Below are 19,108 nucleotides of genomic sequence, written 5' to 3' on the forward strand. Positions count from 1 at the left end.
TTTGCTCTCTGTCTCTGTCTCTGTCAATCAACAGAAGAAGCAGAAGAGGAGTTAGGGTCGAAACGGTGGACTGCGGCGTACGTCAATCTTGGTTCACTATGCCAAAAAGTGCATCAGACGACAGAACTGTTCTGTCGTCTGAACGAACAAAAATGTGTCGTCTAGTACGGTGTCGTCTCTTGGGGGCATCAGACGATAGAAGTGTTCTGTCGTCTGATTTTTTAGACGACATAAAAAAATAAAAGTCTTGTGTCGTCTGATGAGTTTTGTATTTTGGGAACATTGTGATCTGTTTCTTTAAAAGCATTCAAACAACAGTTTTGTATTGTCTGATAAACAAAACAACCACAGTATTTTTTAAATACTATTGTGTGAAGCATATTTGCAAGACTTATTTGTGTGGTCTGAATGCCCTTAAATAAGAAATATGAAGACTCTTGTGTAGTGTCTTCTCTCATACAACAGCATTTAAAGGTTGTGCTAATTTATTTTAAACGACAATTATATGTGGTCGTAAAGAGCATCAGATAACAATTAAGTGTCGTTCTAGGGTACATACATACGACACTTAAGTGTTATGTGAAAGGTCTTTTATGAGGTCTTTTTATATTGTCTGTGATTGATTCCAACCACACTTATTTGTTGTTATTATACGTTTTAGCCAACACTTTCGTCTAACTTATGTTGTTGTTTTGCCCTTTAGACTACAATTTTCTGTCGTCCCAATGCCAAAAAGACAATAGACTTCTATTTGATTTTTGTGTTGTTTTTGTTTAGCTGCAACCACACATTTTGGTGTGCTCTTGTTGGAGCTTGCAATTTTCTATTGTACCAATGCCAAAAGGACAATAGAATTCCAATTGGGTTTTGTGTTGTTTTTGTGCAACTGCAACCACACATTTTGGTGTGCTTTTGTTGTAGCTTGCAATTTGAGATAACACATATTAGTAGTTCCCTGTTACAATTGGTATGCATGCATTCTGGAAATTAAAATTGCCCATTCATGAAAGTATGAAACCCACATCCAAAATCATTCATTGCAATTTCTATTAATCCACCATTGTCTTATGTACACAACCTAATCATGAGCATCGATCAGTTCAAAATGTCCCATATCTACTAATCTGAATCTGCAGACAAGTCCAAATGCTTAATGAATGAAGAATCTACTAGACACAAGTTAATAAAGGAACTACCTAGCTACACTGCTGTACCAGTTTCACAATCTGATCATGAATTGAATCACCCGAATCATAGAAGTGGTCATAGAAAACGGAAGGTATTCCAGGCTGCGTGAGTATATATGCATAACCCTGCAGATAATATGCACATAGAATGAAGTTATATTTGCTAGTGCTTTTAGTACATTTATGTCTAGATAACTATCACATACTCTGAGCTATTGATGTTATTAAAGAGCTTCTTTACCTCCATCTTTGATAGATTCTAGGGCATCAAACTATGAGTTAGTATAGCCACACTAAATATAATTAGATAAACTTTCACACGTGTAGTTTCAGTAAAAGGAAATAACTGAGGTGATGCTATAGACAAAACACCACCTAAGCAAAACAAAAAAAACCCAGCAGGTTCTGACAAAAATGACTCTTTAAACTCAAGAGTCAGTACTAACCAAAACCAAAACTAAATAGCAAACTCCAACGAACATAACCAAAACCAAAAATAGTTTCAGCAAACTACACCTAACAACCAAAACAAAGCACAAAAATCTACTAATTGCAGCGAACTTCAACAAACATAACCAAAACCAAAAACAATTTCAAACAAGTACAGCCAAATGGTACGTAAAAAGAAACTCAGACAAGTTACAGACATATAAAAGACATAAAGTTAGGGAAGAACCAGTATTTTCAGAAGACATAACCACATCTCAATAAGCTCCACTAACACCTCATAAGACTAAAATCTAAGATACCTGTATTCAAAATCATGTGCCTCTAGGGTAGAACCATATGCATGTAGTGAAAATTAAGGCCAGCGTGGTATAACTAAGGTAGAAATGTATAGTTTTACTGATCAGTTAATAAAGTGGGTGGAAAATAAATTACCATTTGAATGGAAAAGAAGTTGGGGATCAGCCTGCTCATTCTAGGATGTTCCACAAATGTCGTTAGTTAACCATGAGATGGCTGAACCCTCACAGTTGCTAGAACTCGGTCCTCATCTGTAAAGAGAACAATACAAGTAAAAGAAAAGCTGAATTACCTAAATTGTCTTCGATTTCTGAAGACAATTCCATTTTCCTTAAAGCCTAAATAAGCTGCAGTTGCTACACAAGTCAAAACTAACATAGCCTAACATGCCTTTTACAATTACAAGTGCTTATCTGAAGGTTTTGAGGTACTATAGGAATTACTAAGTAAATCTAGGGGAAGATGGATGATAGAAAGACTAAAAGAATGCTGAAAGCTAGCTCATTTCCGAGGTTATCTAAAACCAAAAAGCTAAGCTACCATCACCAATACAGGTTTACTAATTTGCTTCCTGTCACAACCCTTTTCAGTGAAAACTTCATATTGCATAACTAAACCCATAAACATTTGCATTTGTGGAGGTAAAACAGCAATACCCGAATTAGTACTTTAAGGCTGGTAATTGACTTGAAGAATTAGACAAAAAATCCCAACTTCTGATCAACTATGTAAATCTAGTTCATCATATAATGACACTATATACCAAATCTTTTTATATTACTTGCAACCGTATCGTTGTTTGTCTTCCTCTTCCAGTGAACTAATCATAAACTCTAATCATAAATTTAGATGCATAGCTTAGTTGGATGATCAATAGCAAACCTGTTGTCCAACAGCATATGTTGGTAGCAGTGAACCTCCCCATGATTCAAAGCGATACACATCTAAGTAATTTTTCTGATACAAAAGCAGTAGCAATGGTTCAGATAAAATTTCAAACACTACAATTATTTGCCAACCACATAAACATTATATGTAGTATGTAGTGTCAGCCCCTCACAATTATTTCCCTGCTTTCTTTCATCCAAAACTCTCACAAAATCGATAACACAAATCACAATTGAATTCCATACAACCAAATCTAAATAACAGAGAAATAAGTTGAAAAAATTCACCTCAGGAACACTTTCAGCTGCTTCAAAAAAGCTTTCCCTATCTGAAACCCAATAACACTGTCAGTGAGTATAAAATCCTAACAAATTTGGAGAACCAAACCAAATAGTACTAAACATTAAAATGTGAATAAAATCAAAGTAAAAACTTAAGATTTCAGAGTTTTCCATTCAAAACGATGAACTTAAGCATTTACTAAACAATACTAAAATAAATAAAAATTCATGTTTGTTGACAAACATATGAATTTGAAGTTTGCTGACAATTTAGTAAAAGATGGAGCTTTATCATATTGTTAATAGAAGAACTCGGATAGAATCAAAGGTACATGCAATTAAACAAAATATTATGATGGACACATGCCACCAACAATAAGATTAATTATCAAAAGTATGATGAAAATTTGAAATGTAAGGTGCAAAACTATCATGATTAAATTTAAAAAGAACATATATATGAAAACCTTCAACTGAATACACCAAATACTAAAGCAAGTAAATATCATCTTATTAAATTTTGATTTACAGATATAACTATATAAGGGTACTCATGCGGTGCAACTTTTTATTTAAGATTTCCTTTAACTCATATAGCTTATCCATGACTTACAATGTATCTGTAAAAGAAAGAGTTCCTTAATTGGACAAATATCTTTAATTATAGGCATACCTTCTCAAGTTGGCTTACTTCATTAGCTTTAGCTACACGAAAGTTAAGTGCTTCTTCTTTTTGAAATCTGCTTGAAGTATTGAAGAAAAGAATAAAACCAGATTTATCAAAGTCAAACAAAATCCAGACTCGGTGTTTTAGTATGGCCAAAATTTTCACATTACCCATACCAGAGAGCAACTAATCAAATATCTTATTGAAGATGCACATCCTCACATGCACCAAATGTATTGAACTGAAGTGCACTATCTCTATCCCTTTATACTTAAATGAAATATAACTGATAAATGTACTCAACACCATATTTGATAGAAGAATCCTATAAATTAATCTTCCCTTTAAAGTTCATCTAAATATGCACATCTGTTTTCTCAAATAAATAAAGTAATAAAAATTATGCTGACTCATTTGAACTTAATGCTCTTGGCAGACCAAAAACAAAAAAAACAAAAGAAAACCTAATACTCTTGGACACACATTTATCTTCTCAAAGACATGGAAACCTATACACATAAACTAGAGTAGATAGATATTGTCCCAAAAAAACAGAAAAAAGAACTAGACCAAATAGATACAGGCAATATGTTTTAAAAGGCCGTTTCAAACCTGTGGTCCAAAATGCGCTTTTCTGCTTGTGAGGTGGAATTAGCAAGAGATTCTGATAATACTTTCAATTTTTCGACCTGCAATTTAAAAGAGGAGAGTTCAATAGTAATATGGAAAAAGAAGATTGTTCATTATTAACTACGCACATGCAGTGCCCCTCAGAGGAATCACTCAGTTTCCAGATAAATGAAAAGTATGGCGTTTAGATTAACTATTATAGTATAATTCAAATTTTGTGTCTTAATATTTGCCTATTTGGTACTATTTTTATCCATTGCAACCAAGAAATGCTTGTTCTAGTGCCCTTTTACTGGATAGCTGAAATGACATCAAATTGGGACCTTTTCAGTGTGCAGCTCAGGTGAGTCCCCATTGTTCAAGGATTTCTTCTTTAGTAACAGAGACTCCAACCTGGAACATAGTTGAATTTCTACGAGTGCTGCTTTTAAATTCTGCAAGGAAATTAGAGCTTTCAGTTTTGATGAGTCACAACTTCTTTAGTTATATAAAGAAATAAATTTATATCAACACAACTGTATCAGGTACAAGTATCACTAATGGTCAGGTTCAACTGCCTGAACCGTACAGGTAGTTTAGCACAGCTGAAACATACTGAACCCAAAGAGTCCATTAACTTTTTTTCCTTCCTTGAAAATTTAACTGAGACCATGTTTGAGAAAACTGATTGAACATGGTCCACTATTCAAACAAAAGGACCAACAGAAGTGCTTAGTTGTGAATAAAGAGATAAAATACAGCAAGCGAAAATGTATGTTGTGCCTTTTGATGTGATAAATGGGAGCACCTAATATTAAATGGTTATTACAGAGGCATAGAAAAATTGGAAGACAAATTAGAACAAGCATGCACACAGAAATCGGGTGCCTTACTAAAATGGAAATTCAGTTGGATCATGTATAAAAATTATCTTAAACAACATTTGTGCAGTACGGATCTGTTTATATGGATTTTATGCTCATTTGCCTATGCAGGAAAATCAAGTATACCTCTACCGTTGCATCTTTTGCTGTCTCCGATGAATTGTTACAACTTCCACTTAAAGGCTGCTGCAGTGTCATCAGTTTATCAAGTTCCTCCCTTATGCTGCAGGCTTCAGCATCTATTCTGAGGGCATAAGGTCATAAAACCACGAGCAAAAAGATTAGGCGAAAGGTTGAACAGAGCATATACCGCACTCAAATATCAATGCAGACCATTTAAGAATCAAAACATGTAGCTGGAAATGTCAAGCATTCATTAAAATGAGGTCAAATAGAGTATATCCAAACAAAGTTATTGATATACAATATATTCCATACTGAAGAACATAATAGTTAAACAGAGAAAAAGGCAAACCAAGAAATTAGAGGTCTGGAAAGAGAATTGTGAGTTATTATACTAAGAATTGATAATCTAAAACACGAATCAGTTACATTCCTACACACAGTGCTGGGAGTTTCATTAATAGATTCCAAGTTATTGTGAAAATCATACTAAACTAGTTTGGACTTTCATATTCATAAGCCTGAATTCCCACATTCACCCACCAACACTACTTGAAGTTTCATCAATAAAAAAGCATGAATTCCCAAAAACATGGACATGCACACTACTTGGAGTTTCATCAATAAAGTCCAGAAAATTATGAAACCATACTTAACAACTTCAGAGTTCCATCAGTCCAAAGCATGAACTCCCATGCATACCCATACAGAGAGCAGCATATATACATACTCATGAAAGTATAATGCTGGTTCATTAGAATCCAAACATGAAATAGTCACTTCAATATGTAAAAACTACCACTGCATATAGAGAAACAAATTTGACTTCTCTAGCCATAAACAAGATAACAGAGCAGTTATTTCCATTCAGAATATAATTTAGTGCACTAAACATTTAGCTACAATGATGGAGAAATGATGAAATATTTTCATCTGCTGTAATGTAAAACTGAAAAATATAACAGTCATGCAGCAAAAGAAAGTTTTATTCCATATGGAAGATGGCAATTCAATCTACGGAGAAAGAAACAGAGTTTTTTCTGGGGCCTGGGAACTTAAGCCTTCAAATGATGATATGAATACGTAACTCATGATCCTTGAATATATAGAATATAACTTTTGGATCGAGACTTGAAAATCTCAAGAACAAAATAGCCTGTAGCTCCATTACTAAAAGAACCAGACAATTGCATCACACTAGCAAACTTATTAGTCCCAACAGCTCGAGTACATGTCAGGTCTTGAGCTTTATAGAGCCCTGACTCAAAACTGAAAATATAGGGCACGCCCTCTTTAATATTGTTATGTATAGAGGCATAGTCTTTAATTGTCCTCATGTAAATGCATGCTGAACTGATCCAGTAATCATATTATTGCCCCCAAACTCTATTTGATGAATGACTAAACCCATTGAAGCTTTAATTCAATTGAAAGAAGAGGTTTATAGTGGATCATATAGATAATATGGAGAAAAAAGCCACAGATAATGATTGATGATGCGAACCCAATCCTCAAGAAATACTCACACTCAGCCCAAACCCATCAAATACCCATCTCAATTCTTAACTTTCCGTAAACCAATATCAAGACAGATATGAAAATATAGAGACTCAAACCCAGTTATGCAGTGCTGCTAAAACTAAAACTAAAACGAAACTAAACAATGGAAAGCAAACCCATTACAGAAACTATAGATAGTTAAAACTCTGTTTTGATCAATAGCAATACACACGAACCCTCAAACACAACCCAGAAAACCCAGACTAATCACATCAAAATTGATAAAGAAAAGCATGGGAAGAATTGAAGAACTTTCAAGTATAATAAACAAATAACCATAGATCGCCCAAATTAGTGATCGAAAAATGAAAAACTCAACCATAGAACCCTAGATTCACAGTGTAAGTGAATAAAATTGTACCTTGATTTGGCCAGAGAAAAAAACCAATGAGCAAGACGGCCAAAGTTCTCAACTTTCTCCAAAGGCTCCATGGACGGAGTTCTCAGGAAGCATCTCAAGGCCGTGGCGGCAACAGACTATTCAACTTGGCCGCTGGCGAAGGCTTCGAATCCAAGGCCATATAGAGGAGATCTGAAGGCGGAGACTCGTTCTCCTTGGCGGCTATATGCTTTCACGGAGGCTTGCCAGACCCTACTGGGGCGGCTCCATCGTCTCCCGTAAGAAATTGTGGCGCAGATAGACTTCATCTCCGTCAATTTCAGAGAGAGACGGAGAGGATTGTAGAGAGAGAATGTGAGATTCGGAGACACAGACAGAGGGAGAGGGAGAGGGAGAGTAGGGTTTGGAAAGACAAGGGAGCGAGAGAGAAGGAGAAGAGAGTTGGTAGATCTTCTACTGAAGTGGCCAGATTTGATAGAAATATGATGAAGAAGTTCAATCTTAGCCAACAAAGAATCGAGAGAGTGAGAATCGAGATCTGAGAGAGCTGAGTGAGAAGGAGAGAGGGCTCGTGTTTGAGTTTTCCTCACGGTTTCTAGGTCGAGCTGAGAGAGCCCGAGTGAGAAGGAGAGAGAATGAGTGAAGGGTCGAGGTCGATCTCTACAAGCACAGGTCAAAATAATTAGAAAATTTTAAAAGAAGCTCCACACTCGGACAACATTTAAATGTTGTCTGAATGTCACAATATTTTCTAGTCAACTAGGGCTTGGTTATTTGAGAGGGAAAAGTACCAAATCAATTTTTGGATATCCCTCCAAATTTGAGATAGGAAATCACCACCTTCTACAACTACATAAATGTGTTGTCTGAATGCTCACCATTTATCCAAATTTGAGATAGGAAATCACCACCTTCTACAACTACACAAATGTGCTGTCTGAATGCTCACCATTTTTCCAAATTAAACCAGTATGGTTTTAGTGTATATTCAGACGACAGAAAAAAAAATTATGTCGTCTGAACTTATGTCGTCTGAAGTGTGTCGTCTGATGCACTTTTTGGCATAGTGGTTATACGGCCGTAGGGGAAAGAAGAAACCGATGGAAGGATCCAGTATACCCGAGACAGTGGCAGAGGCGCAAAAAAATCTCAAATGAGAGCAAGACAGTCTTTTTGGACCCTCACGCACTGTTACCTACAGTCTAGGAGGCTTCTGGAGGAAGAGACAAGGAAAAAAAAAAAAAAAGGTCAGTGGCAGAGGCGTAAAAAAAATCTAAATGAGGGCAGAACCATCTTTTCGGTCTCTTATGAACAGTAGTAACCGTAACCGGGCTTTAGTATATAGTATAATATAATTAAACCCTGACCTTTGACCTTTCCAATATAAATAGAGGCCTCTTCGAGCTTGCTTTTCAAACCTGTTTTCTTCAATAACAGTGACTTTAAGATTTGGCTGTTAGCATTCAGTTTCCTTGCTCCATTGCCTTTTGTCCTTGTGTTGCATAAAAGCTATCGAGCAACTAATAATCGAGAAAAACAATGCTTGTGCTTTACTCATTTTATTTATTTATTTTCTGACAGAAGCTCACAACTCAGCAGTTGACTGCTCCTGGCCTGGAATCTTGAGTTGCGCGAATTATTGGCAGTGTGGTAAGGCTGAGGTAAGTCTGTTTGTCTTCCTCTGCTGATTAACCTTTATTTGATTATCACCTCTTTTATACATGCCTTGACTTTATCATTATTGCATGTTCCACCTTCTGACATGAGCACATACAATTCAAAGAAAAATCTTTTTTTTTTTTCAGAGCTCAAAGCATGATTCCTTTTTTTTTGTCCGAGTTCAGAGCATGAATTCTTTTTTCTTAATCATGCTGCCCCCACGGCCCCACGTTCTTCTTTTCTCATGATGCCGCTGCCGCCCTTTGTTTTTTTTCCCCTTCTTCTTCTTCTTCCTTTCCTTTTTTTTTTTTCCGCACCTTACATGCATTCTGAAAATTGTTTTAAATATATATATTTTTCTCTTTCTTTTCAGGGTTTTGGTGATAATTAAAGAACGTGAACGATCTAAGTGTTTGGATTTTTTTTCACTTCTTGATCATGAGAAAATCTACTCAAAGCAGTTAGGTTTTGCGTGTTTGTCATCGTCAAGGAGAAGAACGTGAACGTCTTAAGAGCTTGGATTCCTCCACCTTTGCACGTGGTAGGGTCCACTAAAAAGGGTTAAGCTTTGCGTATTTGGTAGCTCACGAAGAGAAGAACGCGAATGTCTTAAATACTTGGATTCCTCCATCTCTTGGACATGAGAGAATCCGCTTCAAGCAGTTAGACTTTACGTATTCATCAACTACCGAAGGAAGAATGTGAATGTCATAAATGCTTGGATTCCTCCATCTTTTGGAAATGGGAGAATCCGCTTCAAGCAGTTAGGTTTTGCGTATTTGTCGATAGTGAAAGAAACACAAACTTCCAAAGATTATGCAGAGTCATGCTCCCGAAAGATATTTAATATTTGAGTTCTCTACGCGCCTCCTCTTTGACTTAGCAGACAACCTAAAATGCTTGAGTCATCTTGAATTCAATCGTCATTTTGAAGCATCTTTGAGCAGACTCATCTTTTTATTTTGTTGTGATTGAATTTAGAGAGACTTTCCGAGCAGATCATCTTCTTGCTTTGATATGACCGTACTCAGAATAACTTCCTGAGCAAACTCATCTTCTTTCTTTGGTATGACTGGACTCGAGGTAACTTTCTGAGATGGCTACGTACCCTTCCGAAGAAAGAGATCAAGTCATCACGTAGTTCAAGGATTTATGGATGATGATGATGATTTTTTTTTTTTGGTCCTTATTTTGCTTGAGCCGCCCTTTTCGGTTTCCAACTCAACGGACTTTTGTTTTTTTTTGTTTTTTTTTTTTTAATTTTGTTTTGGTGCCACGTGCAGTTTAGGCTCTTGCTGGCTAGGAGCGTTGCAATTCTTCTGTCCTCTAAGGAAATTTAGGCAAGTAGCATGCCCCTAGCAAAGGCGACGACGACACTACTTCGAGTTGATCAAAGATGATGGCAGCATGATTTGGTTGAGCCACGTCATCTTCAATGTCTAAACAGATTTTTCCTTGTTGTGCGAGCTTCATGATGAGGTCTTTCAACACAAAGCACTTCTCTGTCGGGTGACCGATGACTCGGTGGTATTTGCAATACTTTGGTTCACTGATGCGATGCATCTCTTCCAGACGCATGCAGCCTGGCAGTTTAATTACTTTCTTTTGAAGCAAATCTTCCAACATGTCAACAACATCGGAATCTGGAAAAGGGTAACTTTTAGCTTCTAGCTCTCTAAGAGTGCGCCACCTTGTTTGATCATGAGTCGGCTCCAACTTGTTTTGGTTATTTGACTTGATTCGTGTTGTGATCTTGACAGGAGTTGTGATCGCCAAAGACTCCATGACATGTTTCTGATTATGTGGTTCAACGATTTCACATTTTCTTCGACCATGACTAGCGATGCTAAGTTCCATGTCATGAGCTCGAGTGATAAGTTCTTCAAAGGTGCGAGGCTTTATCCCTTGAAGGATGTACAGTAAGTCCCAATGCATGCCTTGAATGCACATTTCTACCGCTGACAACTCTGAGAGTCGATCCTTGCAGTCGAGGCTTAGTGCACGCCAATGGTTGATGAATTCTACGGCCGGCTCATCCTTTCGTTGTTTGGTGTTGGTGAGTTCTAATATGCTCACAATGCGACGTGTACTGAAGAAGCGATTCAAGAACTCTTTTTCCATTTGCTCCCAGTTGTCCATGGATTCAGGCTCCAACTCTGTAAACCATTCGAATGCTGTCCCTTGGAGTGAGCGAACAAATTGTTTCACAAGATAGTCACCATCTGTGCCAGCGCTATTGCATGTCTCAATGAAATGTGCAATGTGTTGCTTGGGGTTACCTTTGCCATCGAATTGTTGAAACTTAGGAGGTTGGTACCCAGTTGGCATCCTCAAATTGTCAAGCTGCTTCGTATAAGGTTTGGAGTACTTTAGCGTATCCTGAGAGGGACCACTATATTGAGCTCTGATTGTGTTGGCAACATGTCTTGAAGTTGTTGAATTGACCATGAAGCTAGAATGAAATTTGATTCTTCTTTTTGTTCAGAAAATGATCTGCCAGATGAGTCTTTCTTATGACCTTGCAGACCTTTTTCTGAGTCATCGCCACGTTGAGTTTCTAACTTCTCCATGAGCGCAGCAATTTCCATATCCTTCTCTTCAATAGTTTTCTGTAGCTTCTCAACTGCTTCAGCTAATTGGGCTATTTGGGTCGTCAGTTCTTCCACGGTGGTGACCCCTATCACCATGACTTGCATGGAAAAAGAGGCATCTTCTAAAATCCCTTCCATTTGGTTATCAGAAGACCAATTGGGGCGTAGGTGTGTACGCAAATCAACACTGGCAGTGGGCGAAGGAGAATATTCTCTTGAATCGCTTAAGTATGTTGAACTTCCTTGCTTAGTGATGTTTGCCCCTAATGTTGTGAAAGTAATAGTCTTATGCGACTTGGATGGATGAATTGTGAATGTCGCAAGTTGAGACGACTCACTTCGACTGATATGATTGTTAAGGTTTCTACTCATTTTTTGAGTAGCTACCTTATTGGTCTTGTTTGTTGATTTGAGTTGAATCATCTTTGAAGCCATATGTTGAGGGATGATGACTTGAAATTGTCAGAGAAAGAGACGAGAGGCAGAGATGGTCCCACCGGGGGTGCCAAATTTGTAAACATGAAAATCCTGCAATGAATAAAAGCAGGACACGTGTACAAAAGAATATAATTTGTTAATGAATTTGAGGATTACAATCTTTGTAGATGCTCTTTCACAAGAATCTCCTCTGATTCGATCTTCGACGTTGATTTGATCGAAGGGTGGCAAGCACTTAATCTTGAATCGAATCATTTTAGTGTGAACTTCTTGTTATGTTGACGATTTGAGGAAGACGATTGACCAAGGGTTGTAGAGGCTTGATCTTGATCGGATTTAGGCCACGAGTGGTGTCACGTGGTGAGTGTTCTTTGGCTTTGGTAGGGGATGAACCGACACGTGTGTTTGGTGCTTGTTGATTCTCCACGAGCTTGATGAAGAACTTGTAGAAGATTTAATTTGTTGACGATTTGTAGAAGGCGGTTGATCAAGGGATGTAGAGGCTTGCTCTTGATCGGATTTGAACCACGAGAGGTGTCACGTGGCGAGTATGGCTTTGAGGCGGATGAATCGGCACGTTTGCTTGGTGCTTGTTGATTTTCCGCGAGTTTGATGACTTTTGAGCTTGCAGGTGATTTCCCTTGTTTGTCTGAAGTCGGTGAGGTGAAGAGACCGGCTATTTGGTAGCTTGATGGTTCTTCACAAGCTTGGGAGACTTCTGAGCTTTGGAGAGGTTTATTCCATCTACTTGTGTATGTCTCTCGTCCTCCCATCTTAATTTGAGAGGAGGTATTTATAGTGTTGTTGCCTTCCTCAATTTGGAATGCATTGATGACATAGCATTAATCACATTCCGTAATTGTGTAATTAAATCAATCAGTTTTAATTGATTGATTTAATTACCTTTTATTTAAGGAATATGTCAATCAATTTCGATTTGATTTAATGCCCGATATCAATCAGAATTAAACAATTTAATTTGATTAATATTTGAATTTAATACTTGATTTCAATCAGAATTAGATAATTTAATCTAATCGATATTTGTATTTGATGCTTGATTTCAATCAGAATTACACAATTTAATCTGATCGATATTTGTATTTGATGTTTGATTTTCATCGAGATCAATCAGTTTAATACTATTGATCCGCTTGAAATGTTTAACTCGAGCAACAATCAATCAGCGATAAATTGATGCTTCCACAATTGATGCTTCCGCGTCATTCAATTGATAGATCACTCGTGTTTTGACATGTGTCATCCTCGAAACTCACATAATTTTAGTAACATATGAACCACGTGTACCTTTTGTATGACCCATGTGCCAACTAAGCTTGTTTAGTCAAAATTTCAAAGATTGACCGATTTATTTAATGAATTTTATTTTCATTAAATTTCTTGTGTCTACAAAGATATATATATATATATATATATATATATATATATATATATATATATTTATGCATGGCACAATCTACCTCAAATTTCTACTCCACCCATAATATGGTTGTCAATTTTTCAAAGGATCCCATGAGCTCCATAATTTCCAACTACACTTGTAGCTAGCTACCTTTTGGTAAAGCGAAAATGAAACTTTTAGACGCATGAAAATGTTGTAATCCGTAACAACATTATAATCTCACAGCAAGATGATCATCACAGTAGCATCGGCAATGAGGATGCACATAGGCAATCCTTACCTAAGAAACTATCCGGAAATTCTTCCTACAAGAGGAGACAACTCGTGCATCGAATCAATAATACAAGAAAACAGTTTTGTTGCTATAGCTACGTCAGCTCCAGGCCACACACTGCAATTGTACATTAGGTAGGACATGTGATTTATTGTCTAGTAGTACCTAGGTCTTCATTAACTTCAATTGTACATTAGATAGGACATGTGATGTATTGTCTAGTAGTAACTAAGTCTTCATCAACTTCAATTGTACATGAGGTAGGACATGTGATTTATTGTCTAGTAGTAGCTAGGTCTTCATTAACTTCAATTGTACATTAGATAGGACATGTGATGTATTGTCTAGTAGTAACTAAGTCTTCATCAACTTCAATTGTACATGAGGTAGGACATGTGATTTATTGTCTAGTAGTAGCTAGGTCTTCATCTATTGTACATGAACATGAACACAGACTACATCTACCGTACATGAACACACACTACAGGAAAAAAAGATCATTTAAGACGTGAAAACATACCGTAAATGACTTTTTAGAGCATGCAAAACATGATACTTTTAGGGGGGTGAAATTTGCACACCCCTAATTACAAACCACACACCCTTTCATTTTTTTAATAATATTTTATCCAACATATTTTTGAACTTCCTAAAATACCCTCAAAATCAGATTTTTTCTTTTCTTTTTGGGTCTTCTCTCTCTCTCTCTCTAATGAACTCTCAAACTCATCTCGTCTCTCAGAGAACCCAGAAACCCGATCTCGCGACCAACACCCCAAATTGCTGTAGAAGTGTAAAGCCTCCTCCATCGATGTACTTGCTTCGACGTCGTCTTAGTCTAAGATGCCTTTGTCAACTGCCCCTACTGAGACATAGGATTCGTCGAAGAGATAGAGACGACGCCGCTGCCGCCGACTCATCACCACCATCGGTTCCTAGCTTCTTAGAGACGAGCAGCGATCTCCGTCCACGCCGATCTGTAGGATCTGAGTCTCTGAGTCGAAGAGGATGACGACGACGTGTAGGATCCTAACTGCCAAAACGGGCAGAGAGAGAAGAGGTTGTCGTCGGAGCAATGAAGGCTAGAAAAGTAGGAGAAGCTGAATTCTTGGGTCTAAAAGTTTTGAATTCATTCCTTTTCCTTATCCGGCAGGCTCTTCACAACGATTAAGTCATTTTTGAGAGATGCAATAAATTGCTCCTCGTCATTGAGATATGAGAAACTCTTAAAACGAGCACTGAGAAAGAAAGGAACAAAAAAAGGATACATATTGGTAAGAAGCAATGGAGGCTAGAAAAGTAGGCAATGAAGATTAAAGTAAGAAAAGGATGATTAACCTGATGCCCTTTGAGCGAGTGCTTTCTTGAATCTCTAGAATGACAAGAGTAGCATTTAGAAGCTTGGATATGGTGACCAGAACACAGATCTAAAAAATTAACAGAGATTTATGAATGAGTTGAATACAGATTAAGATTAGAATGAGTTGAATGCGTTTGAGAAATCATACCGAAGAACTTATCTTGGCAAATACACCGAATATTGTAGCGTAAATGAAGCGAGTGGTGTGTTCATTTGGAGCTGTAGAGAGAATATATAGATATATAAGACTAATGAATGAATGAATGAGCATTATTATAGTTGAGAGAGAGAATGAGAAATGATTCGCACAAGGATAGTTGCTTCGAGGGTTGGCATAAGGCTGCAGAGACTGCAAGGGCTTGACAGCCGCCTAGAGCTTCCTATTAGGAATTCTCTTCAACAAAACCCAAATCATCATTAGAAATGGAAATGGAATTGAATTGCCAAGAAAGTATCAATCATCTACATACCTGTCTTCCTAAGAAAGAATCGAAATCATTATGAAATGCGGTCAATGCACTGTACTGGACTAAATCCACAGTCGGATACTTAGCTATAGAGAGGTGTCGAAGCAACAATGGTGGTGATGAGTCGGCGGCAGCGTCGTCGTCTCTATCTCTTCGAGGAATCCTATGTCTCAGTAGGGGCAGGTGACAGAGGCATCTTAGACTAAGACGACGTCGAAGCAAGTACATCGATGGAGGAGGCTTTACACTTTTACAGCAATTTGGGGTGTTGGTCGCGAGATTGGGTTTCTGGGTTTCAGTCTCTCAGAGATGAGTTTGAGAGTTCATGAGAGAGAGAGAGAGAGAGAGAGAGAGAGAGAGAGAGAGAGAGAGAGAGAGAGAGAGAGAGAGAGAAGACCCAAAAAGAAAAAAAAAAATTGATTTCAAGGGTATTTTAGGAAGTTCAGAAATATGTGAGATGAAATATTATTAAAAAATTAAAAGGGTGTGTAGTTTGTAATTAGGGGTGTGCAAATTTCACCCCCCTACTTTTAATTCACGACGCACATAAATTTACGGAGTGCATTATACACATCGTAAATAGGCTGAATTTATGGCGCGCAATTCACACAGTAAATGATAAATTTATGGCGCGCCTTGCTCGATGTAAATGTCATTCTGATTTAAATATATATATATATATATATATATACATATATTAAAATGAAAAATATCAAGAAAATATACAACAGTTATTGCCTTTTATCTTCTCAAAGACTTTCTTTGTCTCGCCAAATTTCTTCGTCCACACACTCGATCTGAACACAGGGGATCTAGATTACGTGCAAGTCAGTAGCTAGTCCCGTCTTGATTTAGGGTCTAGAACACAGGGGTACCTACCAGCTAGCTGTCTATATATTTAGGTTTACAATGGGGGTGTAAGAAACATATATGAATTTACGAAGCAAGCACAATCTTGATCGAATCTTAATATCTTGGTATTTGTGGGTTTCTATTCTATTCCATTCTCATGCAATTTCTGCTTCCATCTTCTATATGTGATCCAACTACCATCTTGGCATTCTTTCTCTTTCTGTTCTCTTTCGTATGGATATCAAAATACTTGCAGAAAAGAGAACCCCCGAAAGCGGCTGGTGCATGGCCAATACTCGGCCACCTTCCCCTCTTAGGAGGGCCTCAGCCGCCCCACATCACCCTAGGGAACATGGCTGACAAGTACGGACCGCTCTTCACTATCAAACTTGGTGTGCACCGAGCTCTTGTTGTAAGCAGTTGGGATGTGACTAAAGAATGTCTCACCACAAATGATAAAGCTTTTGCCAACCGCCCGAAAGCTTTATACTCAGAGATTATGGGGTACGACTATGCCGTGTTCGGTCTTAGCCCTTACGGACCTTACTGGCGCCAGATGCGAAAGATAACCACGCTGCACATCCTCTCCAACCACAAGTTGGAGTTGCTCAACCACGTCCGAGAATCGGAGCTGAAGGTGTCAACCAAACATATATTTGATATGCGGGAGCGAAACAAAGGTGTCTCAGATAAGGTGCTGGTGGACATGAAGAGGTGGTTTGGAGACTTAACTTTAAATGTCATGTTCAGGATGGTTGTTGGAAAGCGATTTTCTGGGGCTAACTCGGCGCAAGAGAATGAAGAGAATGAATGCTTTCGGAAGGCATTGAGGGAATTTTTTAGATTGGGTGGCGAATTTGTAATCTCAGATGCAGTTCCATTTCTTAGGTGGTTGGATTGGGGAGGTTATGCGAAAGCCATGAAGAAGACAGCTAAAGAACTCGATGGTGCGCTTCAAAAATGGTTAGAAGAGCATAAGCACAAGAGAAGTACTAATTCTTTGCAACATGATTGTGAGCGTGATTTCATGGATATGATGCTTACCGTCCTTGATGATGATAGCAGAGAAGAGTTTGCTGGTTCAATTACTGCTGATTCAATTATCAAAGCCACATGCCTGGTATATATACCGATGAACCTTTCTCTTCAACTTGATTATATCATGAATTTCAACTTCGAATTCCTATACATTATCTCCTATAACACACACACACACACACACAGAGTACTAAAAAGCTCCTTTAGTAGTGTAGCAGTTTTTCTGTTTCCTTGTTATGTAGCCGTTTGTGATCACTTTCTTTAGAACTGTTTTTGTACATTACGTAATTTTCTTATTTGTAATCGGTTTTGTTAAAAGAAAATAGAGGTTTTTTTTTTATATAATAAAATTTCAAGACTAAAGCACTTGAAGTACTTCTTTTCTTTTAGGAAGCACATGTCAACTGCCTGAAAATTCACCAAAAAAAAAAAAAATATATATATATATATAAATATAATAAACAAAAGAAAATGCTTCTATATGTCTATAACTCATAGAGTTAATTTTAACCCCAAACGCTATCAAAAGCCATTTGTCCATTTGATAGTCTGGAGGGAATTTCCCAAATTTTAGAAGCAATTCCAAATAGTCTTACAATGCTTTATGCAATATAAAATTACTTACAAAAAAAAAAAAAATCAAAAAGCAGCTTTAAAAAAAAAAAATTAAAAAGGAAAAGAAGCAGTTTTTCAATTCTCATGGGAACTTGCTTTCCTTTTCCTTGAATATCTTCTGCAGGGACTGAAACATGTATGTGCACTTGTAAAAGAATTTCCTACATTAGTGTTCCTTATATGTTTGAAAATCATGTACATTTCATATGTCCTTTGTAGGCGGTTCTTCTAGGAGGGACAGATACCTCAACAGTGACATTAACCTGGGCTCTTTCTTTATTACTCAACAATCCTGAAGTCCTGAAGAAGGCTCAACTTGAGTTAGACAACCATGTTGGTAGGGAAAGGCAAGTGAACGAATCAGATGTGAAGAACCTAGTCTATCTCCAAGCCATTATCAAGGAAACCTTGCGGCTATACCCTGCTGCACCTCTCTCAGTACCACATGAATCCAGTGAAGACTGCAGAATAGGTAACTATCATGTAACCTCAGGCACGCGTCTTCTTATCAACCTTTCGAAGATTCATCGTGATCCAAATGTCTGGCTCGAGCCTTGTCTATTCCAACCAGAAAGGTTTCTTACAACTCACAAGAATGTTGATGTTAGGGGCCAGAGTTTTGAATTTATACCATTTGGAAGTGGTAGACGAATATGTCCAGGAATATCTCTAGCACTTCAAGTTACTCAACTTACACTGGCTCATTTGCTTCATGGGTTTGAAATTACAGCCCCATCTGATGAACCACTTGATATGGGTGAGAGTTCAGGAATAACAAACATGAAGATAACCCCACTGGAGGTCTTTCTCACCCCACGCCTACATCCTAAACTTTATGAAAATGTTGACTAGATGACTCGCAAGTTCTTCAATGTTAAGAATTGCTGTGTTTCTGTCAAGACTGAAGTGCAACATATATTGTAATTCAAACAATCTTATCCAATTTCCTCTCAAGGATTTATATGCTGCAATAAAATTTTATAATTTGTATCATTTCACAATAATACCTTATTAGACTATAGTTATTCTTTTAACGTTAATAAGCCACCTATATAGTGTAGTAGTTTAAGACAACATGTAGTCTTAAACTGAATGCTTCTACTTT

General features: G+C 37.4%; 2 protein-coding genes across 4 annotated transcripts in view; one reads left to right on the forward strand and one right to left on the reverse strand.

Annotated features, from left to right (window-relative positions):
• LOC112182006 (cytochrome P450 CYP82D47) overlaps nt 1–19,007 on the forward strand; it is a 48,369-nt gene extending 29,362 nt beyond the window's left edge. The window contains exons 1-2 of one of the 2 annotated variants that reach the window (XM_024320432.2): nt 16,308–17,470; nt 18,223–19,007. In XM_024320432.2, the coding sequence (XP_024176200.1) occupies nt 16,508–17,470; nt 18,223–18,855 (1,596 nt within the window). In that variant the 5' untranslated portion in view covers nt 16,308–16,507 and the 3' untranslated portion in view covers nt 18,856–19,007. Of the gene's footprint in view, nt 1–16,307; nt 17,471–18,222 lie in introns of those variants that run through there. The other variant, XM_040517283.1, reaches the window with a different exon arrangement.
• Nucleotides 1,079–7,962, reverse strand: LOC121052395. 2 transcript variants are annotated; one of them, XM_040517287.1, is made up of 8 exons: nt 7,308–7,962; nt 5,390–5,507; nt 4,724–4,834; nt 4,383–4,459; nt 3,110–3,146; nt 2,817–2,891; nt 2,070–2,185; nt 1,079–1,313 (listed from the first exon to the last, which is right to left on the reverse strand). In XM_040517287.1, the coding sequence occupies exons 1-7, from the start codon at nt 7,376–7,378 to the stop codon at nt 2,168–2,170; spliced, it is 507 nt and encodes a 168-aa protein (XP_040373221.1). In that variant the 5' UTR covers nt 7,379–7,962; the 3' UTR covers nt 1,079–1,313; nt 2,070–2,167. The 2 variants fall into 2 exon arrangements, with proteins under 2 accessions (XP_040373221.1, XP_040373223.1); XM_040517289.1 differs by lacking the exon at nt 2,817–2,891 and having other exon boundaries at nt 7,308–7,960.
• Nucleotides 19,008–19,108: the final 101 nt, after the last annotated feature.

This window comes from Rosa chinensis, chromosome 1, assembly GCF_002994745.2.
Source record: "Rosa chinensis cultivar Old Blush chromosome 1, RchiOBHm-V2, whole genome shotgun sequence".
Classification (NCBI taxonomy): Eukaryota; Viridiplantae; Streptophyta; class Magnoliopsida; order Rosales; family Rosaceae; genus Rosa; species Rosa chinensis.

Excerpts from the sequence above, each read along its gene's own strand:
- LOC121052395 (XM_040517287.1), bottom strand. The coding sequence starts at position 7,378 with ATGGAGCCTTTGGAGAAAGTTGAGAACTTTGGCCGTCTTGCTCATTGG. Across the intron at positions 5,508-7,307 it reads TTTTCTCTGGCCAAATCAAG|AATAGATGCTGAAGCCTGCA; the intron begins GTACAATTTTAT and ends TTATGCCCTCAG. Across the intron at positions 3,147-4,382 it reads AAGCGCATTTTGGACCACAG|GGAAAGCTTTTTTGAAGCAG; the intron begins GTTTGAAACGGC and ends GGTTTCAGATAG.